This window comes from Nerophis lumbriciformis, linkage group LG37 (genome assembly GCF_033978685.3).
Source record: "Nerophis lumbriciformis linkage group LG37, RoL_Nlum_v2.1, whole genome shotgun sequence".
Lineage (NCBI taxonomy): Eukaryota > Metazoa > Chordata > Actinopteri > Syngnathiformes > Syngnathidae > Nerophis > Nerophis lumbriciformis.
The window spans coordinates 10,755,975-10,778,736 of NC_084584.2; the positions used below are offsets into that span (position 1 = coordinate 10,755,975).

The following is a 22,762-nucleotide window of genomic DNA, read 5'->3' on the forward strand; positions in this document are numbered from 1 at the left end:
CGTGAGAATGTATACTCCAATATCACGATATAGTCATTTTCTATATCGCACAGAGACAAACCCGCGATATATCGCGTATATCGCCCAGCCCTATATGGTAGTGTGAAAGACTTGATAGACAAAATTACGTGCACACGTTAGTGTGGCTTCTCTTTTTTCGCTGATGTGGAAACAAAGTCAATGTTAAAAAACATTTTTTTAAAATACCTGTTTAAGCATTTCTACCTTTTCTCTTGCAAAGAGCACATTCAAGGTAATTGTGGGCAGAGGGAGCGAGATATGCGATACGGTGCGGCGTGATACCACGTTGGCCTCTTGAATTATGCTATCTGCTCCCGGCACCGGCTTCTCCGCTTATCTTATCTTCAGCCAATAACCTCCGGATGTTTTGTCATAAGATGGAGCGCTTTTTTTCCCTTCCCTGTGAAAGGAAGCGTTGATATCGCAGGAATGTCCGAGGTAAGAGTAAATACACAGCTGGAGTATAATTACTTGCACTTCCTGTATGCAAGGTCCCGCCGAAGCAAAGATTAGCGGGACGGCAATTAGACATTGACGTGTGAAAAGGTTGAAAGCATGAAGCGATGAGCCGGGACCTTCCTGTGCTCGCTGTAATGAAGTACAAGACATTTAGCCAGTAACTTATGGAGGCATCGGAGCACAGAGCTGTGACGCCACGGCTCACTCGGCGGCGGCGGCCTAATCGGAAGGGCCGACACGCCGGCTGCATTAGCTTATTCAAAACGCATCGGCGGTGACATTTCCACAAACCCTGCCTCCTACCTGCACCAGGTTCCAGCCCTCCAAGGACTCGGCGATGATTGAGGTGACCGAGGGGCACACGCCGCCGAAGATCATCAGGTGTTTGGGGCCGTAGCAGATGGCGTCGAAGAAAGCCCTCAGGCCCTTGGCGTTGTCGCACTGTGGAGGGACAAAAAGCGTTGCATTTAATGTCCCTTGTTTTTATTAAAACACTGAAAATATTCATCTGTTAGGGCTGTTAACTCACTGATTTATTATTTCACTTTTGGAAGTCATTAACGAGCAATTTGATCAAACACAACAAAAAGTGATTTGCTAAGGGAGGCCACACCAACAAGGTATAAAGCAGGGGCGTCTTCGGTTTGGTATGCGAGACGTCAGGAACTGAACAAGGAATTTGGCCTGCGAGGAGTTTTCAAACGAATACCTGACAACATGCAGATTTTGCTGCCGTCATGTGGACAAGGTGAGTTAATCAGGTAAATGACCATGTAATGTGATTTTAAAAGGGTTACAGCACGACATTTACTTATACAACTCAATCCAAACAACCTTCACTAATCATGGGGCAAAAAAAAAAAAAAAAAAAAAAAGGCAGCCAACACAAAATCACGACTGAACTTTCGGATATCATAAAAACGATGCACCATAAAAAAATTCTAAATTACACCCATTTAAATCCATTACAATGCATGATGGGAAAAATGCCAAACTCTCTCCACACTTATCCATGTTCACCACATTTTAGCTGCTTGATATTTCTGATTGATGACAAAACTTTAAGGTCATCACAGATGTAAACAAGGTAGGAGTCAAGCTTTCACATACTTTAATATCCCGTTACATTAATACTTAATTATTTACTCATTATAGTAATATATGTATATACTAGGGGTGTAACGGTACACAAAAATGTTGGTTCAGTACGTATCTTGGTTTAGAGGTCACGGGTCGGTTCATTTTTGGTACAGTAAGAAAACAACAAAATATACATTTTTTGGTTATTTATTTACCAAATGTGTAAACAATGGCTTTATCCTTTTAACATTGGGAACACTATAATAATTCTGCCCACGTTAATCAACATTAAACTGCCTCAAGTTGTTGCTCAGATTAAATAAAATGACAAAACTTTTCTTCTACATATAAAAAGTGCAACATTAAACAGTTTCAAGTCAACTCATCATGCTTAATTTATTACAGCATTTGGGAAGCCTGTAGTTGATTTTTATTATGTAAATGTTATATTTTTATCAACATGTGATAGCAGGCACCCTGCCATTCAAAACTAGGCTGCTGCATTACTAGTGATTAATGTAACTATAGCTGAAAAAATAGTACAATAGCAATAGGAGAGACTATTCATCCCTGAACACCATGGAGTTCATGTAGGCTTAATGATGCACTTACATTATTATATCAACTATCAGAGACAGAAACTCTTCATTTAACATAATGTCCTTTTTTGCTGCTTCAACACAGCTCAATCAACACAGGAAAAGGTCAAGTGAAATAACAGACAGACAGGGCTTTGTTGTCCATAACACACACACGCACCGCAAAATGAGCTAACTTTACGCTAAAAGCGAATTAGCCTTCACCTCAAGCCAGGACTGCGAGCGAGCTGAGCTGCCTTTTATATTTCTAGAAGGTCAACGGGCTCATAGTGATGTCACTAGTAGTTGACTGGGAGGTGTTTATTATCCATTGGGGAGAGTCCGCTGCCTGATGCTTACCTGCTAAACACTAAGCACTGAATACATGCGCTCTGAAAACGCACTGCTGATTGGCTGTTACCGCTCTGAATACGCACTGCTGATTGGCTGTTACCGCTCTGTGTGTAACCAATCAGATGGTTGTGTAGGTGGGACAATGCTGGGTGCTGTGTAGAGTCCTGACAGAAACAGAGGCAGAAGGAAGCGGAGGCGGCTCCTTAATATGTCCGTGTGGAAACTCGTTCGGTACACCTCCGAACCGAACCGAAACCCCCGTACCGAAACGGTTCAATACAAATACACGTACTGTTACACCCCTAGTACATACATATAAATATATACATACATATACAAATATACAGTACATAAATATGCAAAAATACATAAGTATACATACAGTATATTGATAAACACATTGATATGTACATATGTATAAACATATACACATACATATATGTTTACATACATATATACACAAAGCCCTCTAAATATTTCACTCTGTTTCATTGCAGCCATTTTCTAAAGCACCCCATCTTGACAGAAATAACAGAAATGTAGACATTTTTGCTAATGATTTCAAAATGAAAAAGTGAAATATCACATGGTCATAAGTGTTGATCCTTTGCCCAGTATTGAGTAGAAGCACCTTTTAGAGCTAATGCTGCCATGAGTCTTCTAGGGAATGATGCAAGTTTTTCACACCTGGATTTGGGGATCCTCTGCCATTCTTTCCTGCAAAACCTCTCCAGTTCTGTCAGGTTGGATGGTGAAAGTTGGGGGACAGCCATTTTCAGGTCTCTCCAGAGATGCTCAATTGGTTGGGCCAGTCAAAAATGGTCAATGGGTTGTTCAAGAGCCACTCCTTTGTTATTTTAGCTGTGTGCTTAGGGTCATTGTCTTGTTGGAAGGTGAACCTTGGGCCCAGTCTGAGGTCCTGAGCACTCTGGAAGTACTTAGCGACGTTCATCTTTTCTTCAATTGCAACCAGTCGTCCTATGCCTGTAGCTGAAAAACACCCCCATAGCATGATGCTGCCACCACCATCTTTCACTATTGGGAACCTTGAGTGCTGCAGAAATGATTTTGTAACCTTGGCCAGATTTCCTCCTTGGGCAGTTCCTCTGACACAAAGACTCTGACGTTTGCTCTGAGGTCTTATATAGCCAGGTGTGTGCATGGTGGAAAAATTAAAGGATAAAGGATGATTTATCAAGCAGTTTTTCAAATTCCTCATATTCCCCACGTTGCACATTTGTTTTGGGGGTGATTCCCTCTGTGCCGTGTCGCCTTGGAAACGAAAGTGGCACGCATTGCTTTGCAGAACGCAGACTTTCTTGCCTTCTGTCAGCAACATAATTCAAATAGTTATGGATGAATTTTGATCAAGTTTTTCAGGAAATGTCCCAAAAAAATAAAAATAATAATCCTCTCATCGACGACAAACACACTTCACTCCCTGCTTACGGGGTTCCACGCCCCCACCTTGGCGCCCCGCGCTGTGAAGAGGATTCTGGGAGATGTAGTTTATTTACAGAACCTGCCAACGCTAATGCGCCGGAAAAAAACACACACCAAGTTTTTGTTTAATACCATCCGGCTTCACCGTGTTATTGTGAAGACTTTGAAACCAAAATACCGCGTTATCGACGATACCGTTACACCCCTACTTGCAACCATGTGATGTTTCAGTTTTTCTTTAATAAATTTGCTATGACTTTTACATTTCTGTTTTTATTTCTGTCAAGATGGGGTGCTGAGCGTACATTAATGAGAAATAAAATGAACTATTTTGAATTTAGCATGTGGCTGCAATGAAACAAAGAGTAAAACATTTAAAAGGGGTCTGAATACTTTCTGTACCCACTGGATATATACACAAGTTATATATATATATATATATATATATATATATATATATATATATATATATATTTATTTATTAGGGGTGTAACGGTATGTGTATTTGTATTGAACCGTTTCGGTACGGGGGTTTCGGTTCGGAGGTGTACCGAAAGAGTTTCCACACGGACATATTAAGTAGCGTAACGTACGTTGTGTAAACCAGTGTTTTTCAACCACTGTGCCGTGGCACTCTAGTGTGCCGTGAGATATTGTCTGGTGTGCCGTGGGAAATGATGCAACTTCACCTAAATGGTCCAAAAAATATTTTTTGCAAATCAATAATTATAATAATGTGCCGTTGTCGAGTGTCTGTGCTGTGTAGAGCTCGGCAGGGTAACCATGTAACACTCCATATCAGTAGGTGGCAGCAGGTAGTTCATTGCTTTGTAGAAGTCGGAATGCGTCGAGGATGGTTTGTCGGGATCCCAATATGCAGAGCACAGCGGATTACGGCATGCAGGTAAAAATGTATGTAAGGTTTAAACCAAAAATTAACAAAACAGAAATGAAAAGGCAATGAAGCATAGGGATGGCTATGCAAAACGAAAGTAAAACTGAACTGGCTACAAAGTAAACAAAAACAGAATGCTGGACGACAGCAAAGACTTACAGCGTGTGGAGCAGAGATGGCGTCCACAAAGTACATCCATACATGACAATCAACAATGTCCCCACAAAGAAGGAAAGCGTCTGCACAACTGAAATAGTCCTGTTTGCCAATAGAAAGCCGGTCAGGCAATAGCGCTCAAAAGGAAGGCGTGTAGCTGCTACGGGACAACACCAACAAAACAGGAAGGGCCACCAAAATAACAGCGTAAGACAGGAACTTAAAGCACTACACACAGGAAAACAACAACTAACTCAAAATAAGGCACGACAACCTGGTGGAGTTTCATTTTTTTAACGTTTTCTGCTGGTGATGTGCCTCCGTATTTTCTTTAATAAAAAAATGTGCCTTGGCTCAAAAAAGGTTGAAAAACAATGCACAACACACGGCATGCTAGCAGCTAACAGGCTACGATAGACTGACCATACGTCCTCTTTTGCGGAGCTGTCAGGGCGGAGTTTCTTAAATGCCTCAAAAATCCGGCATTTTGAGTTAGGGTTGCGTGTATTTTCAATGTACGTTCAGGGTTAAGAAAGGGTTTAAAACAAAACAAATTGTGCGCGAGCAGCATTGGTGAGGGAGGGGCAGAGACAGAGAGAGAGAGAGAGAGTTATGATAAACGCGCATGCGTCGTCAGGCTCTGCTTTTTATCCATAGATTTATCACATTTAATTTTTTATTATCTATAGCAGGGGTGTCAAAAGTGTGCCCCGGAGGCCATTTGTGGCCCACAGCTAATGTTTTAAAGGCCCACGACACATTGTAAAAATACTATTAAAATAAACAAAAACATAACAAAAGTGAAATAAAAAAGCTTAAAGGTGAAATGTAAATTAGAAAAAGTTGCAATGTTGACTAATAAAACAAAGCTGTTTATTTTTCTTTCAAAAAGTCATTGCTCAAAACATAATATTGAATCAAAATCAATGTTATTATGAATTATTGACCTATCCAAGGTTCCCATTACTTCACATCAAATATTCCGCTCAGAAAAATATTTTTGGTGGAAGATTTTGAAAATTTGGTAAATAACCCCAAAATTCATATTTTGTTGTTTTCTTACTGTACCGAACATGAACCGAACCGTGACCTCTAAACCGAGGTACGTACCGAACCGAAATGTTTGTGTTCCGTTACACCTCTAATATATATATCAGTGATCCTCAACAGGCGGACCGCGGTCCATGTCCGGACCCAGCGACGTGTCCGTCCGGACCCAGCACGAATTATAGTTAAAAAAAAAAAAAAAAAAAAAAAAAAAAAATGTTTTTTTTATTATTATACTTATAATTATTATAAAAAAATATAATAATTGTATTTATCTGTGAGTTATCGCTAGCGCAAGTCAACGTTCTTTGTTGTTTTTAGTCAAATATCTCCACGTTTCGTTTACACTTCTCGTGTCTCACTCACTCCGTCTCTCTCTCTCTCTCAGAGAGAGAAAGAGAGACGGAGTGAGAGCGAGAGAACGCCACTCTGATTGGCTAATTCCGGGGTATGGGTTGTCATCTCTTTCACAACGACGCGCTGATAGGCTGTTACCACCTGGGTCATGTGCACAGTGCATGGAACCTTTCGCTGCAGGCACACAGTTGTCTCGTATCGCTACTTCGCTAACTGTTCACTCGTCAGTCACTGAATGTGAATCAAATCACAATGGCATGCTCCAAGTTGGCTCAGGCTGGTAAAAGAAAGGTGGACAGGGAAAACCGACGTTTCAAGGAAGAATGGACAGAGCAATATGTTTTCATCCTACCTACTGCAAGTACCAGACCAATGTGTCTACTATGCAACACTACTGTTGCTCTGGTGAAAAGTGAAAATCTGAAACGTCACTATCTGAAAGAGCACCGCGAATTTGAAGAGACATTTCCTCATGATTCAGAGCTAAGAAAAAAAGAAATCACGAGGCTGAAAAAGCCATATGAAACATCAAGCAAGATTTTTGTTAAATCTATGACACAACAACAAATAGCAACAGAGCAGTAACGTGCGGTGAGGTTGATGGCTGGTGAGGCACTGACTTCAACACAGTCAGATTTACAAACATATGAACCCTAAAGAGTATCTTATTCACCATTTGATTGGCAGCAGTTAACGGGTTATGTTTAAAAGCTCATACCAGCATTCTTCCCTGCTTGGCACTCAGCATCAAGGGTTGGAATTGGGGGTTAAATCACCAAAAATGATTCCCGGGCACAGCGCCGCTGCTGCCCACTGCTCCCCTCACCTCCCAGGGGGTGATCAAGGGATGGGTCAAATGCAGAGGACACATTTTTTCAAAGTTCTTATTTATTTTTGTTTCAAAGAAAATATTTCATGTATTTTATTGGATATTTATTTTATTTTTGTTAATTTTAAGAAAATGTTAAACTACCTACCTCCTGCTATTATATAAGCTTGACCGATAATAAAGGGACCCAGCCTGTTTCAAAAAAACATTTGTGGACCTTCGAGATTTGTACTTGAGGACCCCTGATGTATATATATATATATATCCCCATCCATTTTCTACCGCTTGTCCCTTTTGGGGTCGCGGGGGATGCTGGAGCCGATCTTAGCTGCATTCGGAAGGCGGTGTACACCCTGGACAAGTCGCCACCTCATCAGAGTTAAGTACATAACGCCACATGTGTTCATAAATAAAGAAAACACATTGAATGAGAAGGTGTGTCCAAACTTTTGGCCTGTACTGTATGTATTAAAAAAAAAAAAAAAATATATATATATATATATATATATATATATATACAGTATATATATATATATACACACACACACACATATATATATATTTAAAAAAAAAAAAAAAAATATATATATATATATATATATATATATAAAATGTATATATATATACACACACACACACACATGTATACATGCATGCATGCATACATACATATATATATAGTTACTTTGCATGTCATCGGCTTTAATTTTTTTTTAGCCTAATGCGGCCTCCAAGTCCAAAAGTTTGGACACCCCTGGTATAAAGCAAGAAAAAACTCACGAGGCTCCACCAGGAAGCATGGAGTCCAAACAGTCCGGGGGAGTGAGGACAACTTGGTCCGACACAGACGTCGCATTGCATAAAATGTGCCATGATACAGCCACTAACAAGGTCTGATGACTAATACTGCACACCTGTGCCAGCAGTGCAAAGCTGCTGCCCAAGCAGGAAATGGCAAATACAAAATAAGAGCCTGACAGGAAATAATACCCAACATCGGATGTATAGTTTAGTGTTATAGTCCGCAGAGGTACTGCCAAAACATTTTGGGTTGATATATGTTGTTTATGTCCATTTCTCCACACATTTAAATGTCTTTAATACACATTAACATTGCAGTGACACAGCCACACTACTTATTGTACATTGCAGCTTTACAATAAAAACATAATCATTTTAATATGTGCATTTAAGATAGCTAGTTGCCACCGAGCTAATAGCAGTGGTGCACTGCACTACCTGAATATCTTAGTATTTGATTTGATCTGATTCAGTTTGATTTGAATATCATTTGGAGTGTTTAATAAACACACAGTTTATGTTAGTACAGTGAAAAGGCATCATTGCAAATGGTAATTAATCGTGGTAATTTGAAAACTGATTAATCTGATAAAATAATCATATGACAGCCCTATTTTAATCATTATTTTGTTTCTTTTTTTTTATTAATCTGATATAATGTGAAGTCCAAATTTGTATTAATAACAAATAACCTGTAATAAATAATATATATTGAAAAATTCTACAAAAAAAACCAATAGATTAGTTTTTGTTTTTTAAGTGAAACATTAAAGATGAGTCACTTGCTTTGTGCATCAATGCATTAATGTTCCAATCAGACATCTGACCGATATCAGCAGAAAGAATGTGATGATGTGTGCTTGCATGCAAACACAAGGTTGCTCTTTCCATTTACAAAAGGTTAACATGCTAGGTTAGTGGCTTCTATGAGCTAGCAGCTACACAACAGCTTAGCACACAAGCTAGACATGCGTATTAGTGATTGAACGCCAGTGCAGTATAAAACAGCATGCATAATGAAAAATAATATCAAGTATCACATAATCATATTTGCATATTACTTACACATAAAGTCTCCAAGGCAGAAACTAATTAGAAAGTATCCAGTAACAAACGTGTCCGCATCATTCGACTTGCCGCGTCATTAATTTGTGTAGCCACTTGGTGTCGCCAAAAAAACTATCGCCACTCCACTTCAACTGAAAGACAGCAAAACTCCTTTCCAGATGGTTAATAATAAATACATTTGTGTTTTTCATACCTACCATTGTTCTCTCCCTGACTCATTTCACTTGATCAAATCTTGTCTAAGATTACAAACTACAAAATATCGAATCAGGTTCAATATTGGCAATACCGATATTAATCTGATATCAATATCGGTACCAGTTAATAGTACCCATTGTCCTGATTGGCTGAAGTTATCTTAACTTATTTGTTTACCATTAGCCATCTGTTAAACAAATTATCCAAATATGTTGGCCTGTTCTTTCACCTTCGTCATTATCTTCCTCTTTATGCTCTACTTACTCTATACAAAACTCTCTTTGAACCACATCTAAACTACTGTAATGTCATCTGGTGTAACACCTTCCCTACCTACCTTCACAAATTAGAATCCATGCAAAAGAAAATCATACGGGCCCTGTCATGGTCCAAATTTAATGCCCCCACTCCACATCTATTCCATAATTATCATCCCTTAAGACTGACAGAGTTCAATATTTATCACGATGCTTGTCTAACCTATCAAGTCATCCACAGGCTGAATCTCAGGCTCTGTAGCTTGGTTCCTATCTATCATCCCCAGCATGCCCACACCACTCCTAACTTGACTTGATACCAGGTAAACATCGTCTGGCTTGTACTGCTCGAAGTGTTGTATGCAGGGGACCAAAGATTTGGAACCGGCTTGATGAGATCCTCAGGATGCTGTATTCATTCTCCAACTTCAAAAAGAAACTGAAAACGTACCTATTAACCACCTATCTCTAATGCCTCATGTGGGGTAGACTACTGTTGGGTTGTGCGTGGTTGAATGTATGTATGTATGTATGTATGTGTATGCTTGCTTTAGTACTATTATTTTGTGTTTATCATATAGCGTTTTTTGTGCTTGCCACCATGTTTCAGCATTCCATGCATATACTGTCCTCTGGACCCCCTGCCAAAAGCTTCTTCTAGCTTATTTGGGGGACCCTTTCACTTACCACCATCCTTAAACGATATTCACTACTATTGTAATTGTTCTATGGCAGGGGTCGGCAACCCGCGGCTCCGGAGCCGCATGCGGCTCTTTGATCACTCTGATGCGGCTCAGCAGCTTACTTGCTGAACCCCCCAATTTTCCCGTGAGACTTACGGATTTCAGGGCCTCTCGCAGAAAATTCCCGGGATTAATATTCACCGATTTTCACCCTTACAGCTATAATAAGGGCGTGCCATGATGGTAAAACATTTGACGCTCTCTACAATCTGTATTAACAGTGCCAGCACAACACGTGTTATATGGTATACATCTTCTGCTTGCATACATACGTGACAGCAAGGCATACTTTGTCAACAACCACACAGGTTACACTGACGGTGACCACATAAAACAACTTTAACACTCTTACTAATAATGCGCCACACTTTGAACCAAAACCAAACAAGAATGACAAACACATTTCGGGAGAACATCTGCACCTTAACACAACATAAACACAACAGAACAAACACCCAGAATCCCATGCAGCCCTGACTCTTCCGGGCTACATTATACACCCCTGCTACCACAAAACCCCGCCCCCACCCCAACCCTGCTCCCTCACACATCGCCCCCCCCCCCCATTCCCTCTGTGCGTCGGTTGAGGTGGGCGGGGTTTGGTAGCGGGGGTGTATAATGTATCCCGGAAGAGTTAGGGCTGCATGGGATTCTGGGTATTTGTCCTGTTGTGTTTATGTTGTGTTACTGTGCAGATGTTCTCCCGAAATGTGTTTGTCATTCTTGTTTGGTGTGGGTTCACAGTGTGGCGCATTATTAGTAAGAGTGTTATAGTTTTTTTTATACCGCCACCGTCAGTGTAACCTGTGTGGTTGTTGACCAAGTATGCCTTGCTGTCACCTACGTGAGCAAGCAGGAACACCATACAATGTGTGACTGATCAGGCACGCTGGTTGTAGTGGGTGCTATATTCTGTACCATCACGGCACGCATGACGCTGGCAAGCGCCATTCATTTAAAACCCGCGTGCCGCACCAGCTTTCAAATTCCATACAAAGGTGTGGGCAGCGTGTCTGAAACCCCTGGTTTATGCATAGCACAAAGCAAAAAGAAAACTTTGTATGCATGTTATTTCATTTAAAATTTCAAAAAAATTTTGCGGCTCCCATTGTTTTCTATAATTTGCGAAACTGGTCAAAATGGCTCTTTGACTGGTAAAGGTTGCCGACCCCTGTTCTATGGTATTGTGGATAAACTTGCAGTTAAAAAAAAAAGGTTAGGGAGAAAAGCAATATTTTTACATTGTTTAACGTCAGTGTTCCATTGTGGTTGTTTTTGTTCCCGCCAAAACAAAAAGCTTTCTTTTTTTTCTTCTCACCTACAATGGTTAGGTTAAGAGCTATGCTGCCACCTGTTGGTTGGGCATGCACATGGCAGTGTGCAAAATGTGATTTTCATGCGGTTCGTATGACCATGAATTGAAGGATGAATGCATTCTTTAACATAGCTTGGTGTTGACTGCTGTTCTCAATAGCTACAATTGCCTCACAGTCACTGGCTATAGCGCCACCTGCTACTTTGACGTGGAAATGACAGCCAGATATTTGACTTTGAACCTCCAGTAGTGAGCGTTTCATTGTAAAAAACAACAAAAAAAAAACCAAAAGCACATGCATGCCGCACTGTTTTTGTCATCCCCTGCACTCATCTAGTGCTGCAGAACATGCGTCGCCATGGCAACCAGAGAGGAAGAAAGAGGCGAAAAAAGACGAGGAGGTAGAGAAGAAGAAATGATGGCTAACTTGTTGTGTTGGTAATGACCTCGCTATCAGCAGTCAACACTTCCTCTTCTATTATTGCCACTCCATTCAGGAGGTTTGCAGCTGATAGACGGAGGGCATGAATGGCAGGTGCGTGTGTGTGTGTGTGTGTGTGTGTGTGTGTGTGTGTGTGTGTGTGTGTGTGTGTGCGTGTGTGTGTGTCTCATCTGGAGAGTCATTTGACCCTGTTAGCCGTCAGCCAGCAAACTGAATGAGATTTCGACGGAACAAGTGCACGGCGGACCTCCGAGTGGCGAGATTGAAAAAAGCAAAAAAAAACCCAATCCAATCGGACGAAGCGGCGTGATGGACTTTATTAAGAGGGAACAAGTGTTGTGTGGCGCTGGGAGAGGGTTATCTACATGGCCACCCTAAACAAACATATTCATCCACCAATTTGTCCCTCGGGAATTTGATTTCTTTTTCTAATGAATGAATAACAGTGCGGGGAAAAGTGTTTGATTGACACATGGCTTGGGAGAAGGAGAGTTAAGGCAAACAGACTACATTTCTGAGTATCGTAGGTGTCATTGTCATGTATTATTATCACTGGAGGCTGAGTATGTTACACACGAGAGCAACCCAGAAACCATCATGCTGATAGCCAAGATAACCGCTCGCTCGAAACAAAAAAATAAATGTTTGCTAAAATTGAGTAAGTGTAGATGGAAGCAGGTTACAGCAGAAAGTAAGCAGATATTAACAGGAAGTGAATAAGTCGATGAATAAGAGTTAGAGAGAGGATAATATAATAGCAAGTGTCAGTACACAACATGTAAGAGGAGGGAAGATCCATCCATAAATTGGCGGTGTTGAAACCATGGTGTGGAGGGGGGCGTGGCCTGCGGACCTGCAGCGAAACGGGGTGTGCCAGGACTGCTTCGAGCTGTTGGTGGCTGGTTGCTGTCACCACCGCGAGCACGCTTGCGAGAGCCACTAGGGGGTCGGCCTCCTCTGCCTCTTTGGCCCCACCTTTGGGTGCCAAATTGTGGAAGTTTCTCCCCTAATAATAATAATAATAATAATAATAATAATGGATTAGATTTTATATCGCGCTTTTCTATTATTAGATACTCAAAGCGCTCACAGAGAAGTGGCAACCCATCATTCATTCACACCTCCGGGTTCCTCGGACCACCAAGCACTGACATGAGAGCCTGGATCAGGTTCACAATACAGTCTTATTTTGCAATAAATTGTCTTGCTTTTCAGCAATTGTTTTGTGTCTGTCTGTCTCTCTCCTCCCCGGCTGCTGCCTTTTAACAGAGCGACAGGTGATTAGATAATCAGGCCCAGGTGGACAACCTACGCACCTGTCGCTAATCTCGAAGCCGGTCCTGGGACAGCCCGTTTTGCTGCAGGTCCGCAGGCCACGCCCCCCTCCACACATGGGTTATGCTAGTATATGATTCATATTAGATTGATTATCGTATTTTCCGGACTATAGAGTGCACCGGTATATAAGCCGCACCCACTAAATTTTAGAAGACAATATTTGGCCATACATTAGCCTCACCGGACTATAAGACGCAGATTTAATCGTTGTGACATGAGTTTTTTTTACATATACATATTTTGTAAATGTTTATTTACATACTTCGATTGTTTCCAAACGGTGTCTGTATACACGGCAGTAAAACGGCTGGTCAAACAAAACAGAAATCATCGTCGTGGACCCACTAGCTGCGTTAAACAGACTCATTAACTCCACGGTGACGTCTTGGTGATTTTATAAAAGTGAAACAATACAAAAAGAATGCCATTGTAAGTTAAAAATACTAACAAAGACACTTGTAAACGTGTTAGTATATTAGCTAATGCTAACGATGCTTGCTTGATTACATTACGATAGCACAAACAAATATGCATGAAAACACTTCAACAAACATCACACATGGGACGGTTTAGTAAGTGAGAATTATTTTAGTTATATTATAAAACTTACAAATGTTGCTTGGAGTGATTAATGAAGAATCCATACAAGTAGTAACGCTATGGACGGGTACTTATGGTTGGGAACCGCGGGGACCCGCTCTATTTTTTGTGGTGGTCTTGGCGGTTCGAAATGGGTTGTGTTCAAAACGTGTAAGATCGGTGATAATAGTGTGTTAACACCGCCATAATCCGCCAGTCATTGTCCTACCGGACCTTCACCATGTGAACACCATAACAACACTGAAGCATCACTCCGCCCCCTTTTGGGGATGGTACTACGCATTTAAAATGTGTCGGGAAAGGCATCGATGAGACATATGTCACGGCGGTTTGAGAAACGCCATCCAAACTGACAATGTGTGAACACCTTTAGATTGTAAACAATGACGAAAATCCCCCCGAAAAGGTTTAGTAGTATTAAGAACAATACAAATTAAAATATTGATCTAATACTACACAAGGTATCAAGTAGTATTGACATCTGGATTGAACACCCCTACTTTACATTAAAGCTTAAGTAATTAGCTTCTTGTGTCGTCCTGCTTGGGGTGTGTGTGTGTGTGTATATATGTGTGTGTGTGTGTTACATGCTTAGACATTGCTTCTCCTCTAGTCCTCCAGTGAAAATGGGCCATGGCAAAAATTGGTGGTGAAGATTAGTGTCTTAGAAGCGGCTTCGCACTGTGGATAGACAACGTGTACGTTACAGCTTGTTCTCAATCCGGAGCCGAATATAAAAATGTAATTGTGTCTCCCGTAGAGTGTGAAGGAATCTTTCACGCGAGTACAATCTTGAGCATGTAAACACTGGGACACAACTGTGGTAAAGATGGGCAGCTCCTCAGTTAAATGTCCGCCCCTATGATTCGGATCTCTACTATCAATAGCACTTACCAAAAGGCTAGGCAATAATAATTATTTGTTGGAAGAAAGTGGAAGTTCCTAAGCAAGGTTAGATACATGAACAAAGTCACGAGCGAAAAAGGACGTGATCAGTGGGAGTGACACGATAACAGCCCATCAGGTAACAGTATCAACTATCAAGTTTGGTTGTCTGGCGGTTGATTCTTTGCATGGAGTGAGAAGAGAAAGTGAAAATGAAGAAATTGTGGACAAAAGAGGAAAAGTCACCTGGACAGGTTTTGGGATTTTTTTTCAATAGGGATTGTAGTCAGACCAATGTGGACTATAAATGATGCAAGGCGCTCATCCCCACCTTAGCCCGCACTCACCCTTTAGAGCAGTGGTCCCCAACCTTTTTGTAGCTGCGGACCGGTCAACGCTTGAAAATTTGTCCCGCGGACCGGGGGGGGGATTTCTTTTTTTTTTTTATAAAGAAATACAATCATGTGTGCTTACGGACTGTATTCCTGCAGACTGTATTGATATACATTGATATATAATGTATATATATTGTGTTTTTATGTTGATTTAATAAAAATAAAAAAAATAATAATAATAATAATTTTTTTTTTTCTTTCTCTTGTGCGGTACCAAACATTAGAGCATAGCTATAACTTCCTGGCACAACCTGCAGAAAATGGTTCTTCTCAGGTTTCTCTGTGTTTACATTTTCACACTTTGAACAATTTTCTTACACTTAAAAAACTCGCTCCAACATATCCCTTCGACCTCCTTCAGCCTTACTGACCCACCCGATCCCTAAGATCAGCCGATCAGCTGCTACTGACGGTCCCTGACACAAGGCTGAAGCTTAGAGGTGACAGAGCTTTCGCCGCTGCTGCTCCCAAGCTCTGGAACGACCTACCTCTGAGTGTTATACAGGCCTCCTCTATTCCTGTGTTTAAATCCCTCTTAAAAACATACTTTTATTCCATGGCTTTTAACACTGAGTGATATCCATCCTGCTATGGCGCCCCAGAATACACCTGCTGTGAACCTGTTTTTATGTTCTATTTATTTTTTATCGTGCTGTTTGTGTTGTGTTGTGTTTGCTCGGTTCTCGTATTATCTTTTAACCTGCCCATTGTACAGCACTTTGGCTACCCCTGTGGTAAATTTTAAATGTGCTTTATAAATAAAGTTGATTTGATTTGATTTGACTTTGTTAAGCATTTCTGTGATGTCACTTTTTTGTGTACATTGAGTGTTTTCCATGCTTTTGTTGGACATTTCTTTTCTGCCTTGATATCTGAGGGGATTATAGTCAGAGGAAGGTTACATTGGAAATAAAAATGTCTACATGTCATATATTTTTCTCCTTTATTTACCGTAGGCCGTAAGAAATATCAATAATTATCGATATCGACCGATATAAACACTTATGTCATGATATTATGCCCAGCCCTAACTCACCATAGTGAATAGAACAATGTACAGGTAATACACGTGATCGGTATCAATATTGGTATCGGGCGATCTCACTCATGGGTGATCGGCGTCAGAATCGTCAGCATAAAACCTTGATGGGAACGTTACCAGTTCGTACTTAAAAGCACCAAAAACGTGAAGGTGGAAACGTTTCTCTGCCTAGATTTCCTTACGTTGAGAAGCGGACAAACCGAGTTATGTTTTGTAGAACCTTGGACCAGAACCTCTTGGCCTGAGCCTGAACATTGAAGATGGATCATCTTACAGTAAAGACAATGACCCAACATTCAATCAATCAATCAATGTTTATTTATATAGCCCTAAATCACGAGTGTCTCAAAGGGCTGCACAAGCCACAAGGACATCCTCGGCTCAGATCCCACATCAGGGCAAGGAAAAACTCAACCCAATGGGACAATGAGAAACCTTGGAGGGCACCGCAGATGTGGGGACCCCACCCTGGGCGACCGGTGCAATGGACGTCGAGTGGATCCAGCATAATATTGTGGAGTCCAGTCCATAGTGGATCTAACATAATATTCTGAGAGTCCAGTCCATAGTGGATCTAACATAATAGTGAGAGTCCAGTCCATAGTGGATCTAACATAATAGTGAGAGTCCAGTCCATAGTGGATCTAACATAATAGTGTGAGAGTCCAGTCCATAGTGGATCTAACAAAATATTGTGAGAGTCCAGTCCATAGTGGATCTAACATAATAGTGTGAGAGTCCAGTCCATAGTGGATCTAACATAATATTGTGGAGTCCAGTCCATAGTGGATCTAGCATAATATTGTGGAGTCCAGTCCATAGTGGATCTAACATAGTATTGTGAGAGTCCAGTCCATAGTGGATCTAACATAATATTGTGAGAGTCCAGTCCATAGTGGATCAAACATAATAAATAGTGTGAGAGTCCAGTCCATAGTGGATCTAACATAATAGTGTGAGAGTCCAGTCCATAGTGGATCTAACATAATATTGTGGAGTCCAGTCCATAGTGGATCTAGCATAATATTGTGGAGTCCAGTCCATAGTGGATCTAACATAGTATTGTGAGAGTCCAGTCCATAGTGGATCTAACATAATATTGTGAGAGTCCAGTCCATAGTGGATCTAACATAATATTGTGAGAGTCCAGTCCATAGTGGATCAAACATAATAGTGTGAGAGTCCAGTCCATAGTGGATCTAACATAATATTGTGAGAGTCCAGTCCATAGTAGATCTAACATAATAGTGAGAGTTCAGTCCATAGTGGATCTAACATAATATTGTGAGAGTCCAGTCCATAGTGGATCTAACATAATAGTGTGAAAGTCCAGTCTATAGTGGATCTAACATAATAGTGAGAGTCCAGTCCATAGTGGATCTAACATAATAGTGTGAGGGTCCAGTCCATAGTGGATCTAACATAATAGTGTGAGAGTCCAGTCCATAGTGGATCTAACATAATATTGTGGAGTCCAGTCCATAGTGGATCTAGCATAATATTGTGGAGTCCAGTCCATAGTGGATCTAACATAGTATTGTGAGAGTCCAGTCCATAGTGGATCTAACATAATAGTGTGAAAGTCCAGTCCATAGTGGATCTAACATAATAGTGAGAGTCCAGTCCATAGTGGATCTAACATAATAGTGAGAGTCCAGTCCATAGTGGATCTAACATAATAGTGTGGGAGTCCAGTCCATAGTGGATCTAACATAATATTGTGAGAGTCCAGTCCATAGTGGATCTAACATAATAGTGTGAGAGTCCAGTCCATAGTGGATCTAACATAATATTGTGGAGTCCAGTCCATAGTGGATCTAGCATAATATTGTGGAGTCCAGTCCATAGTGGATCTAACATAGTATTGTGAGAGTCCAGTCCATAGTGGATCTAACATAATATTGTGAGAGTCCAGTCCATAGTGGATCCAACATAATAGTGAGAGTCCAGTCCATAGTGGATCTAACATAATATTGTGAGAGTCCAGTCCATAGTGGATCTAACATAATAGTGTGAGAGTCCAGTCCATACTGGATCTAACATAATATTGTGAGAGTCCAGTCCATAGTGGATCTAACATAATAATGAGAGTTCAGTCCATAGTGGATCTAACATAATAGTGTGAGAGTCCAGTCCATCGTGGATCTAACATAATATTGTGAGAGTCCAGTCCATAGTGGATCTAACATAATAGTGAGAGTCCAGTCCATAGTGGATCTGACATAATAGTGTGAGAGTCCAGTCCATAGTGGATCTAACATAATATTGTGAGAGTCCAGTCCATAGTGGATCTAACATAATAGTGTGAGAGTCCAGTCCATAGTGGATCTAACATAATATTGTGGAGTCCAGTCCATAGTGGATCTAGCATAATATTGTGGAGTCCAGTCCATAGTGGATCTAACATAGTATTGTGAGAGTCCAGTCCATAGTGGATCTAACATAATATTGTGAGAGTCCAGTCCATAGTGGATCCAACATAATAGTGAGAGTCCAGTCCATAGTGGATCTAACATAATATTGTGAGAGTCCAGTCCATAGTGGATCTAACATAATAGTGTGAGAGTCCAGTCCATACTGGATCTAACATAATATTGTGAGAGTCCAGTCCATAGTGGATCTAACATAATAATGAGAGTTCAGTCCATAGTGGATCTAACATAATAGTGTGAGAGTCCAGTCCATCGTGGATCTAACATAATATTGTGAGAGTCCAGTCCATAGTGGATCTAACATAATAGTGTGAGAGTCCAGTCCATAGTGGATCTAACATAATATTGCGGAGTCCAGTCCATAGTGGATCTAGCATAATATTGTGGAGTCCAGTCCATAGTGGATCTAACATAGTATTGTGAGAGTCCAGTCCATAGTGGATCTAACATAATATTGTGAGAGTCCAGTCCATAGTGGATCTAACATAATATTGTGAGAGTCCAGTCCATAGTGGATCTAACATAATAGTGTGAAAGTCAAGTCCATAGTGGATCTAACATAATAGTGAGAGTCCAGTCCATAGTGGATCTAACATAATAGTGTGAGGGTCCAGTCCATAGTGGATCTAACATAATAGTGTGAGGGTCCAGTCCATAGTGGATCTAACATAATAGTGAGAGTCCAGTCCATAGTGGATCCAACATAATAGTGAGAGTCCAGTCCATAGTGGATCTAACATAATATTGTTAGAGTCCAGTCCATAGTGGATCTAACATAATAGTGTGAAAGTCCAGTCCATAGTGGATCTAACATAATAGTGAGAGTCCAGTCCATAGTGGATCTAACATAATAGTGAGAGTCCAGTCCATAGTGGATCTAACATAATATTGTGAGAGTCCAGTCCATAGTGGATCTAACATAATATTGTGAGAGTCCAGTCCATAGTGGATCTAACATAATATTGTGGAGTCCAGTCCATAGTGGATCTAGCATAATATTGTGGAGTCCAGTCCATAGTGGATCTAACATAGTATTGTGAGAGTCCAGTCCATAGTGGATCTAACATAATATTGTGAGAGTCCAGTCCATAGTGGATCTAACATAATATTGTGAGAGTCCAGTCCATAGTGGATCTAACATAATATTGTGAGAGTCCAGTCCATAGTGGATCTAACATAATAGTGAGAGAGTCCAGTCCATAGTGGATCTAGCATAATAGTGTGAAAGTCCAGTCCATAGTGGATCTAGCATAATAGTGTGAAAGTCCAGTCCATAGTGGATCTAACATAATAGTGAGAGTCCAGTCCATAGTGGATCTAACATAATATTGTGAGAGTCCAGTCCATAGTGGATCTAACATAATAGTGAGAGAGTCCAGTCCATAGTGGATCTAGCATAATAGTGTGAAAGTCCAGTCCATAGTGGATCTAACATAATAGTGAGAGTCCAGTCCATAGTGGATCTAACATAATATTGTGGAGTCCAGTCCATAGTGGATCTAACATAATATTGTGAGAGTCCAGTCCATAGAACATGATCCTAGAATGTCCAAGCAAATCTGCATTCATCCCAGAGACATGAAAGTTGGAGTTGCCAAGCGACAGCCTCCAACCATTCAGGGTTAGTAGTAGGGGGGAAAATGAACATTTTGTCCTGAATCGGTTGTCTCCATTACCTTTTCTTGAGGCCAACCTTTAGCTCCTTAATGATTTACCCTCGCGTGATGGCATTAGCCTGCTGCGATTATGCCGCTGACAAACGGTGCTCAATTAGCCGAAATGGGAGCTAACAGCTGCCCGACTGACTGACGCCTCGCTGAGAGGTTTTGTTTTTTTTCTCCTGGAGGGAATAACATGTTTCTATGAAATAATTTCAATCAAAGTCACGGTGCATGTCACCCATTGTACGAGTCTTTGTGAAGGACTAACTAGCAGTTTGTGTGATGGAGGCTGGCCTTCAGTCAACACTCTCAATAAGTGTGTGTGTTAGCTGGAGCTAAGCATGATGAAATGCCTTGTTAGCGCCAGCTGCACCTGTCCTCCATCTAACAGCAAATTACCGCCACCCCCAGGTTCTGTCCAAAGACTGTGCATGTGTCATCTATACATGCACTGTGCATGTTTATGCACCTTGTTTTATTCATGACAGCCTTTTCTCCAACTTCCCCCGACGCATCCATATGTCATTATATTGATTGTCCAGCAGGCAAACGGTTTTCCATTCACGTTTGTTGTCGTAAATTGTCATGACTGCGTACAAGACATGACATTCTGGTATGGAGAAATTACAAATGGAGTGTGCGTCTTTGCTGCGTGACCTGCATATTTTTGTATTGCATCTTTATTGATGGATTTAGTTTTGATATATGTAATTTTGTTTGATAACATGTACATTGATTCTGTAAATGTTTATTTACATCAGTGTTTTTCAACCACTGTGCCGCGGCACACTAGTGTGCCGTGAGATACAGTCTGGTGTGCCGTGGGAGATTATGTCATTTCACCTATTTGGGTTAAGAATATTTCATGCAAACCAGTAATTATAATCCGCAAATAAAATGCTGTTGTTGAGTGTCGGTGCTGTCTAGAGCTCGGCAGAGTAACCAAGTAATACACTTCCATATCAGTAGGTGGCAGCAGGTAGCTAATTGCTTTGTAAACGTATGTAATCTGTTGTTGTAATCTAATGCTTAAACCAAAAATAAACAAAAGGCGAGTGCCCCTAAAAAAGGCATTGAGGCTTAGGGAAGGCTATGCAAAACGAAACTAAAACTGAACTGGCTACAAAGTAAAGAAAAACAGAATGCTGGACGACAGCAAAGACTTACAGCGTGTGGAGCAGACGGCGTCCATAAGGTACATCCCTACATGACATGACAATCAACAATTTCCACACAAAGAAGGATAGCGTCCGCACAACTTAAATAGTCTTGATTGCTAAAACAAAGCAGGTGCGGGGAATAGCGCCAAAGGAAGACATGAAAATACTACACATAGGAAAACACCAAAAAAACTAAAAGTCAGGGCGTGATGTGACAGGTCGTGAAACTTACTTTGAGACAAGAGCTAAAGTGATGCATGGCTGGTTACGGTTTGAAGTCATATCCAACAATTGCAACAATTACTTTTTACTGTCAATATCAACTACCAAGTTTACATTTTTAAGGTTTTCAGCTGGTGGTGTGCCTCCGCATTTTTTCAATGAACATAAATGTGCCTTGGCTCCAAAAAGGTCGAAAAACACTGATTTACATAGCTTGATTGTTTCCAAACAGTGTTTGACCGCGGCAGTAAAACGGCTGATCAAACAAAACAGAATTCATCGTCATGGACCCACTAGCTGCGGAAGCTAGCTCTCCAATCACCTAAACAGACTCAATAACGCCACGGTGACATTTTGGTGAATTTACTGAGGAATCTGTGAAGCTGAAACAATACCAAAAAAATGCCATTGTAAGTTAATACTAACACAGACACTTGTAAACGTGTTAGCATATTAGCTTATGCTAATGACGCTTGCTTGATTACATTACGATAGCACGTATAAATATGCATGAAAATACTCCTACAGACCTCACACATGAAACGGTTTAATAAGTATAAACAGTTTTAGTTATTTTGTAAAACTTACAAATGTTGCTTGGAGGGATGAAGGAAGAATCCATACAAGTAAGAACGCTATGGACGGGTACTTACGGTTGGGAACCACGGGGACCCGCCAAAAAAATTAAACGCTCTATTTTTTGTGGTGGTTTTGGCAGTTCGAAATGGGTTGTGTTCAAAACGACTTTCAATGTCTGCAAGATGCGTGATAATAGTGTCATATTGTTTGACAACATGTACATTGATGTATTCAACATATACTGTGGTGCCTCTGCTCTCGGGTAATTGTTTTGCTTTAAGTTGCAAGCCAAAATGTTGGTTACAAGTCTCTCAACTGCCAGATGGCGTAGCGAATGTCACAGTGAACTACGGAAGGGTGCCATTCACATCGATGCGACACTCAACGGTACCAATTTTCGTTACT

The 22,762-nt window shown here is 40.8% G+C and overlaps 1 protein-coding gene across 3 annotated transcripts in view; it reads right to left on the bottom strand.

Annotated features, from left to right (window-relative positions):
* The window catches only part of gabbr2 (gamma-aminobutyric acid (GABA) B receptor, 2), a 381,082-nt gene that overhangs the window by 256,356 nt on the left and 101,964 nt on the right, over window positions 1–22,762 (bottom strand). For 2 of the 3 annotated variants that reach the window (XM_061931201.1, XM_061931198.1), the window contains one exon: window positions 784–921. In XM_061931201.1, coding sequence (XP_061787185.1) covers window positions 784–858 — 75 coding nt within the window. In that variant the 5' untranslated portion in view covers window positions 859–921. Of the gene's footprint in view, window positions 1–783; window positions 922–7,999; window positions 8,105–22,762 lie in introns of those variants that run through there. The other variant, XM_061931199.1, reaches the window with a different exon arrangement.